Source organism: Pholcus phalangioides, unplaced genomic scaffold (assembly GCF_987345545.1).
Source record: "Pholcus phalangioides strain wild (caught in Gottingen) unplaced genomic scaffold, Ppha-v1.0 ptg000008l_1, whole genome shotgun sequence".
Classification (NCBI taxonomy): domain Eukaryota; kingdom Metazoa; phylum Arthropoda; class Arachnida; order Araneae; family Pholcidae; genus Pholcus; species Pholcus phalangioides.
This window is the reverse complement of record NW_028301601.1, coordinates 18,878,971-18,897,401: the sequence shown is the minus strand read 5'-3', so window position 1 is coordinate 18,897,401 and position 18,431 is coordinate 18,878,971. Positions and strand designations below refer to the sequence as shown.

General features: G+C 37.3%; 1 protein-coding gene across 1 annotated transcript in view; it reads left to right on the top strand.

Moving 5' to 3' along the window:
* The first annotated feature begins 205 nt into the window (after positions 1-205).
* The window catches only part of LOC149083938 (soma ferritin-like), an 80,893-nt gene continuing 62,667 nt past the window's right edge, over positions 206-18,431 (top strand). Inside the window, exon 1 of the mRNA XM_089235430.1 lies at positions 206-349. Within this exon, the coding sequence (XP_089091556.1) occupies positions 274-349 (76 nt within the window). The 5' untranslated portion in view covers positions 206-273. The remainder of the gene's footprint in view (positions 350-18,431) is intronic.

Genomic DNA, 18,431 nt, shown 5'->3' with positions numbered 1-18,431 from the left:
ATCTATATAAATTACGATACATATTTAGTCTATCTCTAGGGGCAAATGATAACGCAACATCATGTAATGTAGGGATTGTGATAACAATAAAGACATTGTAAGACTGATAGCGTACAAGGAATCACTTTCTACCCTTTGGCAACTGTCCAACGAATAACGGACAACCTTTGTCCTTAGGTCAAGCTTGATATCCATCTCCGCCTGAACTCTCGATCCATTACAATTTAATTTGTCCTCGAGGCGATTCATTTCAGCCGGAAAGGCTATTTCCCAATGACAACAAACATGAAGATAGTATGGATATTAGCCTGTTTTCTACTTAGCCTGGGCACTGTTTTCGGGTTTCTGGGTGAGTGAATCGGATAACCATTTTTTATGAATATGTATTTGTTGTAGGATCGCTCTCTCCTCTCAGAAAGCATTGCAAAGTCACCTCAATTCAAATTTCTGTCCATTCACATATTCCAGCTGGGGGGAAAAAAAATTAAATATAATTTATGTATAAAAAATGTATTCAAGGTCCGATGCAGATTGGTGACAAGAACACACTGGACCTCGCGTTGCATTTGCATTCGTATGAGCAAGGTTTCGCTCGACTAGTGGGAATATGGAATTTCTAATACATTATTATTTTATATTATTTCGAGGTCGAATTGATATACTGAATAATATTTGCAAATTGAGGTTTTTGCTTGCGGTATTTCGAGTCAATTTACATTGAAAATGTATTATTGTTAATGTATTGATATCATATTCTTGTTACACATTGTATGAGTGATCGATTTCGATGAAGTGAAAGCCAGAAGCAGTTTTTTTTTTGAGCAAAATGTCGATGTATGTATATTTATGTAAATGAATGATTTCATGTTCTTAGCTTGTGATCAAGTGGAAGATAATTTGGTTAAATTTATCGGAATTTTATGTTTGTGTGTGTATGGTTGACTGGGAAATTTGAATCATATTTGAATGATTAATTGGAAGACAGGAGAAATTGAGATGGAATAGTTTCACTTATGTAAAATGATAATTCTAGGTATAATGGAAATTGAAACGTTTAATTAAAATTTTGATGCGATTTTCAAATTTTCTTTTTTTTTTCTTTCATTTTTTTAAATTTAATTTTAATTTTTAATCCTTTTCTAAATTTTGATGTTCATAAATTTTAATTCTACTCAATTTTCAATTTGAATTTCACAAAATTTTTAATTTTGATTTTGCGCAATTTTTAGTTTTAATTTTCATATATTTGTTTCATGCTCATTTTTTCATTTTTACACATTTTCCTTCTCATTTTGATTTTTCTAATTTTTTGAATTTTAATAAAATATTTTCAGTTTTTAATTTATAAAAGTTTCAATTATATATATATATATATATATATATATATATATATATATATATATATATATATCATATTTTTTTAACTTGAAGTTTGAACCAGTTTAAAATTTTTAATTTAAAAATTCAATTTAATTTTAAAATGTTAATGAAAATTTAAATTTTTATTCGGCCTCTGGCGAAAAAAACGCTGAATCTGTCTCCATTTATTGCAGCTATTGAGCAATATTTCAATGCAAGATCATCGATACAATAATGGTTAAAAGTTTTGATTTTTTTTTGCCAGTTTTTACCGCACTCCATTATCCAATACGTGATCATTGGTATTATTGGTATCATTATATCAACAGACATAAAGTGATTACGAAGATTTTTATTTTTTTAACAGCTGGTTGATGCGATGACATATTTAAGAAAGAGAGAAAATCCAGCTGTCCCTGCGGGGATTCGAACCCACGCCCCTTCATTTTCCGGGTGAACGCCCTAGACCAGTGGTTCTGAACCTCCAGAAACCGACGGCCCGGTAAATTTCTTTTGCATATGTAAAAGCAATGCCGCAACTAGGGGGGAGCAGGCGGGTCTTGTGCCCCGGGCGCTAGACCTGAAGGGGCGCCAATTTCATTCTGAAACCTCTTCTTCAGCATTACAAGGGAGCGTCAAAATGTGCGCTTGCCCCAGGTGACCAAGCATCTAGTTGCGGCCCTTAGTGAAAGGCCGGTCATACACGAAACTGACGAGAAATTAATTGGAAAAATGAAACTGTGGAATCACTCACGGCCCGGTGTGACTAGTGTTAAGGCCCGGTACTGGGCCGCGGAAGAGAAACACTGCCCTAGACTATAGAGACAACGAACATTCTCGATCTTTCCTTGGAGCTCGTGTGCACTGAACGGGACTGTACATGGACGGTCGGACACAATTCAGGCATAAGATCACAATTGCTGACAGTGCCACCAGATGGCGACTTATCCGAGGATGACGAGGTTCGATTCCCCGCAGGTGCACAGTTGAATTCACTCTCTTTCCTAAATATATCTTCGCATCAGCCAGTTGTTAAAAACCTTCGAATGGGTAGCGGAGAGTGATATCATCCTCGGATAATGTGATTAAATTGCAGAATGCCAACCAACGAAGGGTTTCTATTCAAATATTACGGAATATATTTCTTTCTCTTCATGAATCATAGAGTAATAATAATAATAAAGTATATATAATATTGTCGCGTAGTTTTTATTAGATATTCGTTACAGAGCAATTACAAACACAGTCACAATCCAACAAGAACACAAGAACATCTCTGAACATTCCATGAAAAATAAACAATAAAAAAAAAGACAAGAATAAAATATATCTTGTTAATGGCTAGTCTTGCAGTCGAGTTAATAATGATACTTGAATATCTGTCCTATTTTGAGTCCTGCCACATATCTCCCCTCTTCAAATGTTCAGCGTCTCGCTGTAACTGCTTAGAACGACTCCTCGTCAGAGGTCCAGGAAGATTATGAATACTTGCTGAAAGTCGGTTTGCATTCGCTTGTGTACGGCTCTGCTTCTCTGGATGTGGATCTTCTTGTTGCTCTTTTGGGTCATGATACGGCTTCATCCGTAAAACATGAACAATATCCTTCAGTTGCCGCTTTCGGGACTTTTCCTCACAAGGTTCTACTTCATATGTGACTTGTGATAGTTTTTTCACTACACGATAGGGTCCAAAGTAACGTCTAAGAAGCTTTTCTGATAAACCGAGTTTTCGGACCGGTGTAAAAATCCACACGAGATCACCTTTTTTGTATTGAACATCGCGATGAGCTTCGTCGTAACGGCGTTTATCTTTCGCCTGAGCTCTCGAGATATGCAATCTTGCAAATTCTCGAGCTTCCTCTGCATTCTTTATTAATTTGGCCACATAGTCACTGGGAGTATGATCGGGATCATCCGGTAGTATGGCATCCAGTGGTGTCTCTACATCACGTCCATGAACGAGGAAGAATGGACTAAAGCCCGTCGTTTCCTGTTTTGCCGAGTTATAAGCATATGTGACGTATGGTAGTATGCAATCCCAATCTTTTTGTTCTGTGTCGACATACGTAGATAACATATCTGCCAAAGTCTTGTTGAACCTTTCTGTTAGGCCATTGGTTTGCGGATGATATGCCGTAGTTAGTAGATGCGAAGTCTTACACAACTCATTTATTTCCCTTACAAGATTTGACAAAAATGATCGACCTCTGTCACTAATTATTTCTCTTGGTGATCCATGCTTTAGAATAACATCTTCAACTAGAAATTTTGCGATTTCCATTGCATCACCGCTTGGCAGAGCTTTCGTGATGGTGAATCGGGTGAGATAATCTGTACATACAATTATCCATCGGTTCCCTTGAGTTGTCAGCGGGAATCGTCCGAGCAGATCTATCCCTATTTTTCGGAATGGGGCATCAGCAGGTTTAATCGGTTGAAGATATCCTGGAGGTCGTTGTGATGGTGATTTTCTTCTTTGACATTCCTTGCAATGAGACACATAACGTCGTACAGTTCTATAAATTCCAGGCCAGTAGAACTTTCTACGTACTTTATCATAAGTCTTTGCCAAACCTAAATGGCCAGCTGTGGGTGCGTCATGAAGGATTTTCAGCACTTCCATTCGAAGATGTTTTGGCATGACCAAGAGCCATGGTTTTCCCAAAGGATCGTAGTTCTTCTTATACAAAATCCCATCTAGTATCTGGAAATTTCGGTAACTACCAATTTCTTCAAGCTTCTTTCGGATAACTTGTAACTGACAGTCCTTTAATTGTTCGTTTTTAAAATTCGAAATGGCATTGAGAAAGGGGATGTCGTCAGCTATTTCTTCTTCTTTAGCTTCAAGTACTGGGTGCCTAGAAAGACAGTCAGCATCGCTGTGTTTCTTCCCACTTTTGAAAACAACCGTTACGTCATACTCTTGCAGACGTAATGCCCATCTCGCTAGTCGTCCAGAAGGATCCTTTAGATTGGCGAGCCAGCATAAAGAGTGGTGATCGGTTACGACTGTGAAAGGGCGTCCGAACAGGTATGGCCGAAACTTGTTTATGGCCCATACAACGGCCAAGCATTCCTTCTCGGTTGTTGAATAATTCTTTTCTGCTGTTGAAAGTGACCGAGAAGCGTATGCGATTGGCTTTTCATTTCTATCTTGAATCTGGACAAGAACTGCACCTACGCCATATCCACTTGCGTCCGTATGTATATGGGTTTCTGCTTCGGGCTTGTAGTAGCCAAGGACTGGGTGTTTCGTGAGACATGATTTCAATTGATCGAATGATGATTGTTGCTCCTCTTTCCAAATGAATTTTGCATTTTTCTTCAACAACCAATGCAATGGTGCAGCTATGACACAGAAATCCTTAATAAAGCGTCTGTAGTAGGAACAAATTCCTAAAAATCCCCTCACGTCGGAAATGTTTTGCGGGATTGGAAATCTTTCGATGGCTTCTATCTTGGCTGGATCTGGATGAATTCCATCTTTATCCACTAGGTGACCCAGAATCTTGAGTTTCTTCTGTCCGAAACAGCATTTCTTATGGTTTAAAGTTAATCCAGCTCTTTTTATACATTTCATTACCAGTCTCAAACGTGAAAGATGTTCTTCAAAAGTTGATCCGTAAACTATTACGTCATCCAGATAACATAAGCAAATATGCCATTTCAGTCCTTTGAGTAAACTGTCCATCATTCTCTCGAATGTAGCGGGTGCGTTGCAGAGCCCAAAAGGCATGACTTTAAACTGGTAAAGACCATCGGGAGTAATAAATGCTGTTTTTTCCTTATCTTGCTCGTCTACTTGTATTTGCCAGTAGCCAGATTTTAGGTCCATAGAAGAATAGATTCCTGCCTCTGCGAAACTGTCTAATGCATCATCAATTCGCGGAAGAGGATATACATCCTTTTTGGTCATCTTATTCAGGCGACGGTAATCTACGCAAAAGCGCCATGTTCCATCTTTTTTCTTCACTAACACTACTGGGGAAGACCAAGGACTCTCAGATGGTTCAATTATGTCCAGTTTTAGCATTTTATCGACTTCGTTTTGTATTATACGTCTTTCTGCTAGTGAAACTCTGTAAGGCTTCTGTTTTACGGGAAGAGCATTACCAGTGTTTATCTTGTGTTTCACACTTTTGGAAATCTTCACCGATTGGGTTTCAAAATCAAAAATGTCAATGAACTCTTTCAATAATTCTAAAATTTTTGCTCGTTCTCCGTCATCAAGATGAGGATCCACGAATTGCTCTAGTTTCTCTAATTTTCCTTGCATGTCTGTTACGACTTTATACTTATGCTTTTCTTCGTCTTCTGATCCAGTATCACAAGATAGAGAGCACAATTGACAGTCGTCCAGCTCTGTGAGTTCAACTAACGATCTTCCCTGGGGTATGAGTTGAGACTGTGATGAAATGTTTGATACCCATACGTCCCCTCGACCATCTTCAAGCACGATGACAGATGCTGGCACACTCAGTTCTTTCTCTAGTTGAATTTCTTTTCTCCCAGTAACCATAACATTTCCACAGATTTCTTGACATTTGCTCACCACGGAAATTTTCCGGACAGAATTTCCAGGAATCATATGGTCTTCGGCAGCGTACAGATGAATCGCCTTTCCAGATTCAGGATTGTAGTAAGAAGCTTCACCAATTTGGATCTCACCCATGCCACAATCAATTATTGCATCTGTGGCTTTAAAGAAGTCCCAACCCAATATAAGATTATGGCTACACTGCGGGAATACCAAGAATTCGAATGGTTGTACATTTCCGTTAAAGTCCACTCTTAATACACATCGTCCAAGAGCTTCCACTAGCTTTCCACTGGCAGTACGAAGGATATTACCACGTTCAGCGAATAACGGTGTTTTCAACTTGCGACGTAAATGTTCTGTAACGACGGAATAGTCAGCACCTGAATCGACCAAAGCTTTCACATTATGTCCGTTTATCACGACAAATACAGAATTTTCCATCAGTCTAGCCGCTGTATGCACTGGAGGATTTTCTTCAATTGCGGCCTCACCCCCGTAACAGGTCGCACAGCCTAGTTTTCCTCAGCGGATCGACCGGGCGAACGGCTTGGACGGCGACCTGGGGAGCGCGACTGTCGGCGAACTGCATTGCGTCTGGGGTATGGGGAGCTGCTTCTATAACGTCTGTCGTCGTCTCCACTCTCATGTCCATATTCGGCTACAAAATTAGAACCCAGTGTTTGAAACTGATTTGGTTCCATCCTTGATCGTCCAGAGTTGTAATTCAGTTGTTGATTTGACTCCCTCCTGGCCCTTATATCTGTGAGGTCACGTCTTCGATCGCGGCAATATCTGATCACGTGTCCAGCTCGACCACAATGGAAACAGACCGGTACATTTTCAGGTGTACGCCAAAGATCGATTTTCCTCTCTACGATTGGAGTTGCCGGTTGTTGTGGACGTCTCGGTCTGGTTTTCCAGGAATTCCTCTTACCTCTTTCTACGGGCATCAAGGATTCGGTGTCGTCTCGGGTGAGAGGGGCTAGCGTGTCCTGGATCATGTTTTGTACCTCTTCCCGGATCATATCCTCCCGACATTCAGTTTCGTCGTTTCGTGCAAGCGAAGCTATCTGAGGAATCACTCGTTGAATTTCTTCTTTGACAATGCGTCGGATCAATGTTGACAAATTCTCTGTGGTCGTCGAAGATACAGCCGTCACGTTTGGTAGCCTTTCATACTGTGGCTTGATTACACGACGTCTCCTCATAGTCTCGATCTGTCGACAAATAGATATGAACTGGTCTACTGTAGCTGCTTCTTTGTTTATCAGTACTTGGTAGAAATCCTCTGCGATCCCTTTCAGGAGATGGGAAATTTTCTGGTCATCTGTCATGGATGGATCAACTTGGCGGCATAATGAGAGAACATCTTGAATATAGGACTCAAACTTCTCACACGGACGCTGCGCCCTGGTTCTCAACAGGTCTTTCGATCGTCGCTTGATGTCCTCGGGCTGTCCGAATGTCTCTTTGAAGTCTCGCTGAAAAATTGTCCAGCTTGTAATGAGATCTTCATTGTTCTCAAACCATTGCCTAGCAGTATCAGTCAAGTAAAACACAACATTAGCTAAGCGAATCGAGTCATCCCAACGATTGTAATTGGAGATCCTTTCATAATCTTTCAGCCACTTTTCGGGGTTTTGACCATCAGTACCGGAGAATATGCAGTGGTCGCGAGGCACTTGGTACATGGGATAAGCTGGGGCATATGCATCGGGAGCAGGTTGAATAGATGGAGCTAACGACTCACCTTCCGGATTCTTGGACATAGCCATCGGGCACCGACGTCTTCTAAAAGAGTCAAGCAGTGATACGGGCTCAGAACCTAGCCCTTGCAGTCTACGGCTTCTTCTGATTGAGTTTTCCGTAATTTTGGATTACCCGGCGCCTCCACCAAATATGTCGCGTAGTTTTTATTAGATATTCGTTACAGAGCAATTACAAACACAGTCACAATCCAACAAGAACACAAGAACATCTCTGAACATTCCATGAAAAATAAACAATAAAAAAAAAGACAAGAATAAAATATATCTTGTTAATGGCTAGTCTTGCAGTCGAGTTAATAATGATACTTGAATATCTGTCCTATTTTGAGTCCTGCCACAATATAATAATAATAATAATATATATAGAAAACGTGATAAATGCGGTTATTATACATATAATAAAACCGGTTATTATGCATACTTATCAAGCATTTTGGTAAGTTTGAAAATTTTCTCTAAATTTATCACTTTTACCGGTGATTATGCATAATACCCAAGCGTCAATGGTAAACATGATATATCGCAATATATATATGATGTACTATACATGATAATTCATACATATGTTATATCATTACGTCGGGTACGATCGTAAAATTTGCTTTCATTATATCGCATTCGAGGCTCATTTTGAATATTTATTTTTTATATTTATCAAATTCACCAATTACACTTTGGTATTAAGCATAATCATCGATAAATGCGGTCATTTACCAAATTTATCGATGACCATTGGATATTATGCATTATCTCCGGTAACAGGCATAGCATTTATCCAATTTACCAACGACGCTTACGTATTATGCATATTCACCGCTAAAAGTGATAAACTTATCAAACTTAAGAAGATATTGGTAAGTATGCATAATAACCAGTTATTATGTAAAATAACCGATTGTTCGCATTTACTCCGTAACCCCATGTCATATCTTAGGTCTATGACATGGATAAACGCAAATTTTACTAATTGACGTTCTTTTAATTAAGAGCCGTATCAATTTATCTTTTCATGGGAAGGAAATTTCGCAGCTAAATTTCCTATTTTTTGCTAATATATATAAATCCCTTCATATTTTCTACTTCGATTTTCGAATTTTTATTTCTCTTTCAGTGTGCTTTTGATGAAACACCCAGTATGCATTAAATGATAGCAGAATAAATCACTTTAGAATAGAGATGTTTACTTCTAATTCAAAGACACCATCATTATCATTCCTCAGAAATTTTTAAATACACGTTGGTATCTGAAAAACACAGTGCGCGCGAGAGAAACATGTCACTTTGAACATGTATATTAGGCCTCTTTACCTTCAACTACAAGACACTCATTTCTCAATTCTCCATAGCGTAAAACATGTGTACTGATCAGCAAATGAACCACCCCTTTCGTTGAAACAAAGAGTGATTTATTGCTTACCGGGTTACATAAATATAAGACTATACTCACATATGTGTGCATGCTCTTAAGTTAGGCCCGGCGCCTATTCTCCGTCCTCCTACATGTATAAGTAAACAGTAATTAGCAATTCTCTTCTTCGAGGTATAATGAGGGCTATATATCATACCACCACTACCTCAGTTATACGTAACTTAATCACGTAGGATAAATTAATCAGCAGTCATTTTTCCCCCCGTTATTAGATCATCCAGAAAATTCATTGAAAGAGTTTCGGGAAGAGAAGTTTTCGTTTTCACAATTGGATGGCCTTTTTAGATGGCCATGATGAATAGAAATTCCAGGGTTTCCCCTGCAGGGTGCAAGAGAGCCTACGGTGATGCCTACGCGGACGGCGCCTGAGGGATCGTGACTTTATAGTTTAGTTTCTTTTGACCTCTCGAAATGAAATCGATCAATCACAGAGAATTTCGTTCGCATCGATTACTTGTAATACATTTTGATATGATATGTCTGACCAGGTCGTTTTGTATTTTCTTGTTTTACTTTCCGTGACCCTTGACAGATATACTTACGGTGGCATCTGATTAATGCAGGTTTTTGCTTTTTAACGAACTAGTTTTATGCTATCATCATTACGGAATTATTTTTCGTTCATTTGATTTTTGTTTTTATAATCGTAGTCCATCAATCATCATGTAATACACGTTTTTTAACATGTGCTAAGAAGTAGAAATCGCGTTCTCTCACGTTACTTGCATGTCTGATTGTTGAAAGAAAGCTGGTGTTGTGTAAATTTCATTGGATGGAATTTCGAGATAGAATTATTTAAAACCATATGCATATTAAGAACTTACTAAATTGTATTTCACAAATCATAGTGGTATAAATATTAATATTTATTTGACAAATACATGAATTTTTCAAGTGTTGAAAAGTTGTGACGATCTAATTAATAATTATATTATAACTATTATAATTTTTAATAATTTTTTATTATAATTTCTATTATAATTTTACAATTTTTCCGCACATTTCTTAATATTTAATTTCAATTTAATTATTTCAATTTCAATTTTACTTATTTTAATATCAATATCTTTCGTTTTAATACTAGTATTAGTATTTTAGTATTAATATATTATTATTGTATCATTTTATTATCAAAATTTTGCTATTTTAGTATCAATCTTTTTGACTTTTAATTTCAATTTTATTATTTTTATGTGAATTTTCACGCATTTTCTAATTACAGTTTATTTTTTATAAACTCTAAAATTTTTCTCCCATTTGGGATCATATAAAAATGTTAATTTTTAATCAAAATTTTTATACACCCAATCATTATTCAATAATCCACATACATGAGAAATTAAAGAATTTAAGGAATAATATTTTTACAAATTTTTTTTAAAATTTTGATTCGAATCAAAATCAATGAAATTTTAATTTTTTCACCTTGTTTCAATTTGATTTTCAAACATTCTTTAGTTATAATTTTATTTTGAATGAGCGAATGTGCAAATTAGAATTTTTTGTACTGGAGGATCACATAAATATGCTAATTTTTCTGTTTAAAATTTTTTTACGGCTACAAGTAAAAAAAAATTGTGATTGAGTGTTATTACATGGTTAAATGCTATTGAGATTAGTTCAATGGAATAAGGTGAGAGTAAATATTAGACACATTTTTTTTTTTCAATTTCAGTTTTTATTGAATTTTAAAATCAACTAATTGGAATTTCTTTTATTTAGGACCCATGTAAAATATTAATTTTTCATTAAAATCAAATTAATAAAATAAAATTAAAATTAATATTTTACATTTGGCTTCGAATAGGGAAAAAAATTCTAGTTATTGTTCATTGTTCATATGTTATTTAAACAATTTCATGGCAGTTAGTTCAATAAGAAAATTTTCTTCGGAAGTATATGTTACTGCCAGAGCCCAAAGTGCGCCCTATTCACGAATTGGCCAAGAGTTTTTGGCCAAGATCCAAGTCTCAGAAATGCTCCGCACTTTGGCCGGCCATTTCGAGAAGTGGCCGGACATCCTTAGCCAAAGCTCAATGTGCTGATACAAGACGGCTCGGTTTGAATGAAATGAAATGAAATGATACAAGACGGCCCGGTAGGAGCCAAATCCATTTTCTTAAATCGCCAACGTGTCATACACGCCTATATATACAATCTGTATTGGGTTGGCTCCACGTGACGAGAGAAAAAAAAAAGTGGAATTTATAAGAGAAAACTATAAAAATAATTATAGTTTTTTCTATCAAATTCCGGAAAGAGAAAAAAAAATTACAGGATCGTAACTGCGGTTTGATACGTTGCCATAACTAACGTGGACATAATTATCACAAAAAATATGTCAAATTGACGATGATCAATCATGACTTGTGTTATCGGACTTTGGCCAGAGATAACCGGCCAATATCCTAAATTCGGACATTGGCCGGATCAATATTTAATGAAATTGGTCAATTTCGGGCTTTGGCAGTAACTAACATACAGTCAAATCCCGTTATAACAAACGCCAAGAGACCGGAGGAATCACTTCGTTAAAACGAAATTTCGTTATAAAGGAATTCCAGGTTACCTAGCATTGTTCCTACGTAAACATATTTGGGGGATTAGAAAACTGTTCGTTTATACGAGATTTTCGCTATAACGGTATTCGTTAAAACGGGATTCGACTGTATATTATGATATATGTAAAACATGGGCTTTCTCCCCAGTGAATTTCCATATAATAGATATAGCAAAATGCATATAAATTGAACATATAATGCAGTTTACATGAATTTCGCCGACGAATGTTTCTCATACATAGTAGTATGACTAAAACCAGAAAAGCTTCTTTACAATCGGAAATTAAATCACACACAGCAATCATGGTGATGAATACAGCCGATCATGTACGATACCAACGACCTAATTCCAATAAGCTATCGAAAATAAAAATCATGTTTAACCAACATGATATAGTACGCATTCAGATTTTTATATGAATAATCTGGCACACACATATGTTCTCATAAATCACTTTTTAACACCTATTCAAAAACATAGATGGAGAATATAGTGCATTCAACTTCAAAACATTCGTCAATGAATAAATAAAACAGTCTTTTTTGCATGAGATTAAATACGCGTATGATATCTGTCTGAACACGGAGTATTTTAGGGTGAGATATAGGAAATCAAGTAATTTGATTTTCGAACCGTAAAAGTGGGAAATACCGCGAACAATGCTCTATAGAAGATAAATTTCCATTGCAAATCAGTTTAGGGGAAAATGAAAAATGAAATCACTGAATACATTATATTATCACTTCAACCTAATTCAATACGATAACAACCAATCCCGTGATGGCTGAATAAATTGACACTTCAGTAAGGAGAGTATTATCCATGCGGATATGGCACCGCATGTTTACATGCGTATATGGAGAATTTATTATTTCACACTTTTTTTCACGAAAGTCACGTATGAATTTTGTTCCGTATTTTAATTGGATTCAATGTTCACAATTTGCTTTTTAAATCTATATACATAAAATTGGTTTTCTATCTGTGTTTGTGTGTGTGTGTATGTTCTCTATACAAATCCACAATTTTAGATCGATCGTCACCAAATTTTGCATATATACCAAATGGGACCCGACTTGAACGATATGCTACTTTAAAATTTCGTCAGAGCAGGGCAAATGCCCCAAATGGGCAAAAAAACTGTCGGACAACAATGGTTTTTGGGCCTCCCTCAACAATCACTTTCGGAACGTTTACTTTGGCTACCGTGGTTTCCTAGCAATGCATTTCAGACGTGTATATGCCTTTACAATGGTTTGTCACTGCCAATGTGTATAATAGTTTGTGCCTTCATAATGGTTTGCCACTTTTTTCAATCCTCCTAGTTATCATAGCCTTTTAAATAGACACCATCATCAGCATAACTTTGAGGGTCAGGTATAGGATGAGATCCCCATAGAAATCAGTGTTAAAATTGTTGATTTCACTGTAGAAATGCGAAAATTTAGTGGGGTTTTCCGCCACATCAATAATTTTAAAAATTGTATTTAATTCTCGGATTTTTGAAACATTGAGTTCGCTTAGAGATATACGAAGCCCATGAGATTGAATATGAAGTAATTATCCGGACAATACCTTTGAGTTGGTACTCATGTAATAACATTGATTTCAACTTTTTATTTGCATCTTCTCAAGCATGAAAACTAATGTCTCCGTATTGTCTTTTGATATTCAACTGCATAAATTCATGGGGGTTAAGGTATTTTAAAATTAATTATGGGCCAGTAAAAAGTACATCGAAAACATACCACAGCCTTTAATTAAGCATTTTTTTGAAGCTGAAACAGGCAGATGGATAACTTGAAGTTCAAGGGGGAGGAGAGAAATCGAAATACATAGTGCCCCTTAAAAAAAAGGGGGGGGGGTTTATTCATTTCTATACGTTTCTTTAAATCTAGATTTGTTTGTTTCATGATTCACGCAAGACGTCGCCATATTGGTTAACTTGGACACTATTTGTATGTACCACATACCACAAAACGCCTCATTTGAGAAAACCCGCTCATCGCCGGGTATTATAGCTAGTGCTATTTTAAACTGTGAAGCAGTGTTTCTAAACCACCGCGACCTAACACTAGTTACACCGGGTCGTGAGTGATTCGCAGTTCATTTATTCCATGATTTTCTCGTTGGATGTGTGTATGGTCGGGCCTTTCACTTGCACATAAGAGATGTACCGGACCGCGGGCTTCCGAAGTAGAAAAAAAAAACCAATTTTTGCAATAAGATTCATTATTTATGACTATTCTCTTTGCTCGTCCCGACTATTTCTTCTATAACTGACAGATCAAGCTTTTTTTTTTTTTTTTTTTTTTAAATAATAATCATTTATTGGTGTTTTTTCCTTAATTTTCGGCATTTATTTTTCTCTCTTTGAGCTCCTAAAATCTACAATTGACTCATTTGCACGGGAGAGCGCGCGTGTTTTTTTTAGAGGTGAATGTGTCATGTTTTTTCTGTTAAGCTTCCAGCTATTCAGTATCCAAGTATTTCCACAGAATTGACAAAATCCGCACAATTTTTTAGCCGATCTTCCAAATTTCGCACGTCTTTTTCCTTCACAATTCTAGAATCCAAAACCCTTCCAAATTCTACTTCCATTCAGCTTCTAAATTTTTCTGCTGGTGTCTTTTCTTCAACTCCGAAATTCTGCACGTGGTTTTCCTTCAGCCTCCAATTTCTCCACGCGTTTTTCCCCCTAGCTTCCGAATTCTGCCCAGGGTTATCCCCCTAAGCTTTTAAATTTTCAGTATTCATTTATTCTTCCGGCACTCAAAATCGACTCGTCTTTTCCCTGAGTCCACAAGTTAAGTAGTCTTTGTACTTAAAAAGTTTTGCACATGTTTTTTTATTCCTGTCTGAGCTTCTACATTCGCCATATGTATTCTTCTCTCTCTTCCCTTCTAAGCTGCGAATATCTTTACATGCATAGCCCATGCTCTTTCGTCAACCAAGGTAGTCGTCATGATTCATCGCTAGTGGGTTTTTGAAAATTCTGAATTTTTCCCGTCTCCCTCATGAAAATTTGATGCCTACCCAGGGAGACAGTTTCCCAACCGCTATTTTACAAAACAGAAGTCCCCGCCGAACAAAATTATTACTTTAAACAAAAGTGTATATTTCGGCTAAATCACGAACTCTTATACAATAGCCTATTCTTACTGTGGTAAACTATCCATTACTTACCGTTATTCACTGACCTAAGGTTTAGCGTGCCGTCTAGAAGCAGAGAAGGAAATATAAAATTTCACTAGACAAGTTATTAGTGATCAGCCAGGATGCACGCATCAGTGGGAGTGCAAGAACATGAATTGAAGTTCACCGGGTTGCAGACAAGCTAAGTGGAACCACTGCACTAAATCTGCACTGAGATTTCTCAAAGTGTAATAACGTTCTCTTGGGGAGCTGGAATGATTCGATGGGGGAACGATATAATCTCCGGCAGGGGTCACCGTTTACGACTCACGAGCACTGCCTGTGCCCATTATTAAAACAAGAGCAACCTTTCGGCAAGTTTGACAAACGTATGCCTCATATGTCTGAAATAATAATAAGGACAATTGTATTCCTTGAACGCAATTTGTACAGGGTGTCTAATTTAGACGTTGATCGAGTACTCGCGAACACAAAACCAGACACGATCTTTGAGGTGCACTCTTGGTGCTTCAGAAAGCACACTGGTGAGCGGTAGCAACCTGTCGCGAGCAACAGGTTGAAAATGCTTGATCTATGGCTATAATATAAGGATAATATAAGGTACAATAGCAGGCTTTCTAAAGAAATAAGTATATTTGCAAAAAAGTTATTGTGAATGTTTTTCGCTGTCTGGTAAGTGAATTGGTTAGAGAGAGGTAAGAGGGCTAAGTAATATGGAAACATTTAGACTAAGCCAGGTGATCTTTACCTAGGGTAATTGGAGAAATTTCAGGGAGTTCTCTCTCGTGAGCGTGAATGAAAAAAAAAAAAAAACCACAATTAATTTATTCTTTTTACAGTGCTGTATAAAAGGGGTAGTCAACATAATGGTCAACTGCAGCGTCGCACCAAGGGCACCACTCGTACAAAAGCCGTACTAGTAAAATGACCGATAAAACTCGCAGATTTGTATCTGCCGTAAGTAATATCGTGAGAAACGGGTAAGTTCACGATAATAACGGTAAAAGTTATTAAAACTTTACCCTGGGCTGAACTTTTTCATAAACTGATACACGTTGTTTTTTTTTCCTCCTAATTCCAGTTAGTGCATGCAATGCTTCAAAATTACTGTTTCTTGGAAGAGTTGATCAACTTTGCCCAAGAATATTAAGACACTAACGAATAAGGCAAATACACGAAAATACAAAAAGTCCTAATACATTTCAACACCAGTGGGTGCCGTCTTCAGAGGAAAATTTTAACCACTAGTCACGCTGACCGAGTTTCCCACTTGGGCTGAATACCAAATCTTCATGCTCTGTTGCTCAGCGGAAAAAGTACGCCTGTTCACTTTCTTACCACGACGTTTGAAGTGAACAGACGTACTTTTTCCGCTGAGCAACAGAGCATGAAGATTTGGTATTCAACCCAAGTGGGAAACTCGGTCAGCGTGACTAGTGGTTAGAATTTTCCTCTGAAGACGGCACCCATTGGTGTTGAAATGCATTAGGACTTTTTGTATTTTCGTGTATTTGCCATTAATCAAATTCAATAGCATCCATAGTTTGAATTTTTACAGGAAAAAAACATTGTTTCCACATGTTTCTGCAATTATTTTTATCCCTTACTCCTGGTTTGGTGACCGATGGGGTCGTATGGGTTGAATAGACGCTGAAGGAGTTGATTCACGCACCGGTTGACATCGAGAGGAGTTTTATTATTGGGACAGAAAGCGTACCAAAAGTCAATCCTGTGGATAGTATTGACCATCCGGTATGAGTAAACCCGTGATGGTAGCAAGATAAGATGGACTAGCTTCCCATATAGCAGGAACCACTTGTAAATGTGAAGGTATGCGTACACACACACACACACGCAGCATTGCCTGGTGATCCATGAGATTACACGGAACCAGATTTGGGATACACATGTATTCTTATTACTTAAGTTACATTCTTGGAACAGAATATCTGTATTTTGGTTTTGAGAAAGTCTTATCCTGCTGCAACGTGGTGAAATGCCACGAACCTGCTATGTCGAAATTTAAAGAGATGACACTGTTTATTTATTTTCGACGCAAAAAAATCATCGTGTCTGGGCGTCGAACTCTCTTATGCGACACATTTTGGCTCTTTGAAATTATTATTGTCTTCGTAGCCTAGTTGGTTGAAATATGGAAGTGTCATTACACAAGTTGGCATCCACGTCTAAAACGTTTCGTCACAGTGAGCAGAACACCTAATATGCATTCAGCTACAAATACAGAGACCTCAAAAAGGCAACTCGCCAACGAGGTGGCGGGAAAGAAATGCGGTTAAGAATGCCCGCACAAGAAACTTTAAAAGTAACGTGTGTACGAAAAGGCAGTGTGACGAGAACATAGCTAAATACTATCGTCCCTAAAAATAATGAACGCAAATCAGGTCTGATGTAAGAAAATTATGGTTTAAATAAATAATATGAAAATCAATTTAATACACAGTAATTTTACCTAGTCACGAGCCGCACAAAATCACCTCACGGGGAAGCTGTTGGCCACCCTTGCTATATACGGAATACTATTTTGTTATAATTGGTCCGTAAACTTCATTTTATCGGCACGGGGGGACTCATGTTATCGGCATAAGGTCCTTAGAACAAAAAAATTTTGAGATTCCCCTGTACTAGATCTATCGAAGAGAGCGTGTTTCGGAATCAGTTATGGTCAATATTTCCCAGTCTAATTAAATCTCGATATTCTTATTTTACATAATTGAGATCCACTAGCTTTTATATAGTTCATACTTTTGAAATCAGATTACTAATACAGTCAAACCTCGTTAGTTCGTCACCCGGTTAACACGTCACTCCGCTTACCGAGTCACTTTTTGAAACTCCCAATTTTCCTCAGGCAGGAATTGGCACAGCTATAACTTACTCCGTTTAACGAGTCGCTCCGCTTACTAAGTCATATTTTTGCTCTCCCAAGAGTGACTCATTAACGAGGTTTGACTGTATATATATAAACACTTTCACTCTAAGAAAAATCAATGTCCTAATGCTTAAATTCCTTTTCATGAAATTATTGAATCCAGAGATCTAGAGCCATCTTTTTCAAATTTCTTTTTATAAAATGTTTATGAATCAAAAGCGTCTTTTACTGAATGTTTTGATCAATGGAAGGGAGCGGAGGGTCTTGCCCAATATCCACGAGAAAATTAATCAAAAAAACGAATCTGTGTTAAACGCATTAAATCAAACCGATATTTGTGGCCTACGCTTCCATATTTCCGTTCTATATCAGTTGGGAGAGAGAGACAACATGATGATAATATTGATTACAAATCGTATTGACCTAATTATATATATATAATATAGATCGCGTGCTCCTAAGTGTGCTCGGAATTGTCGATGCCAACCCCCTTTAATTAAGTACCCACCAGCGGATGAACTAGCCGATACGGCATTTAACGTTCGGTTTCCTGATTCGTTTTTGTTTACATACCTTTAATTAAATGGCCAAATAAAATTAGCGTGTCCTATTCTGGTATTACGTAATTGTCTCCATCTTCTAATGACGTCTTGGTTTACACACATATACCCGCCCTATTCTTAATACTTAATGTGTTCTCTGCCCATTACAATCAGGTTAAAAGGC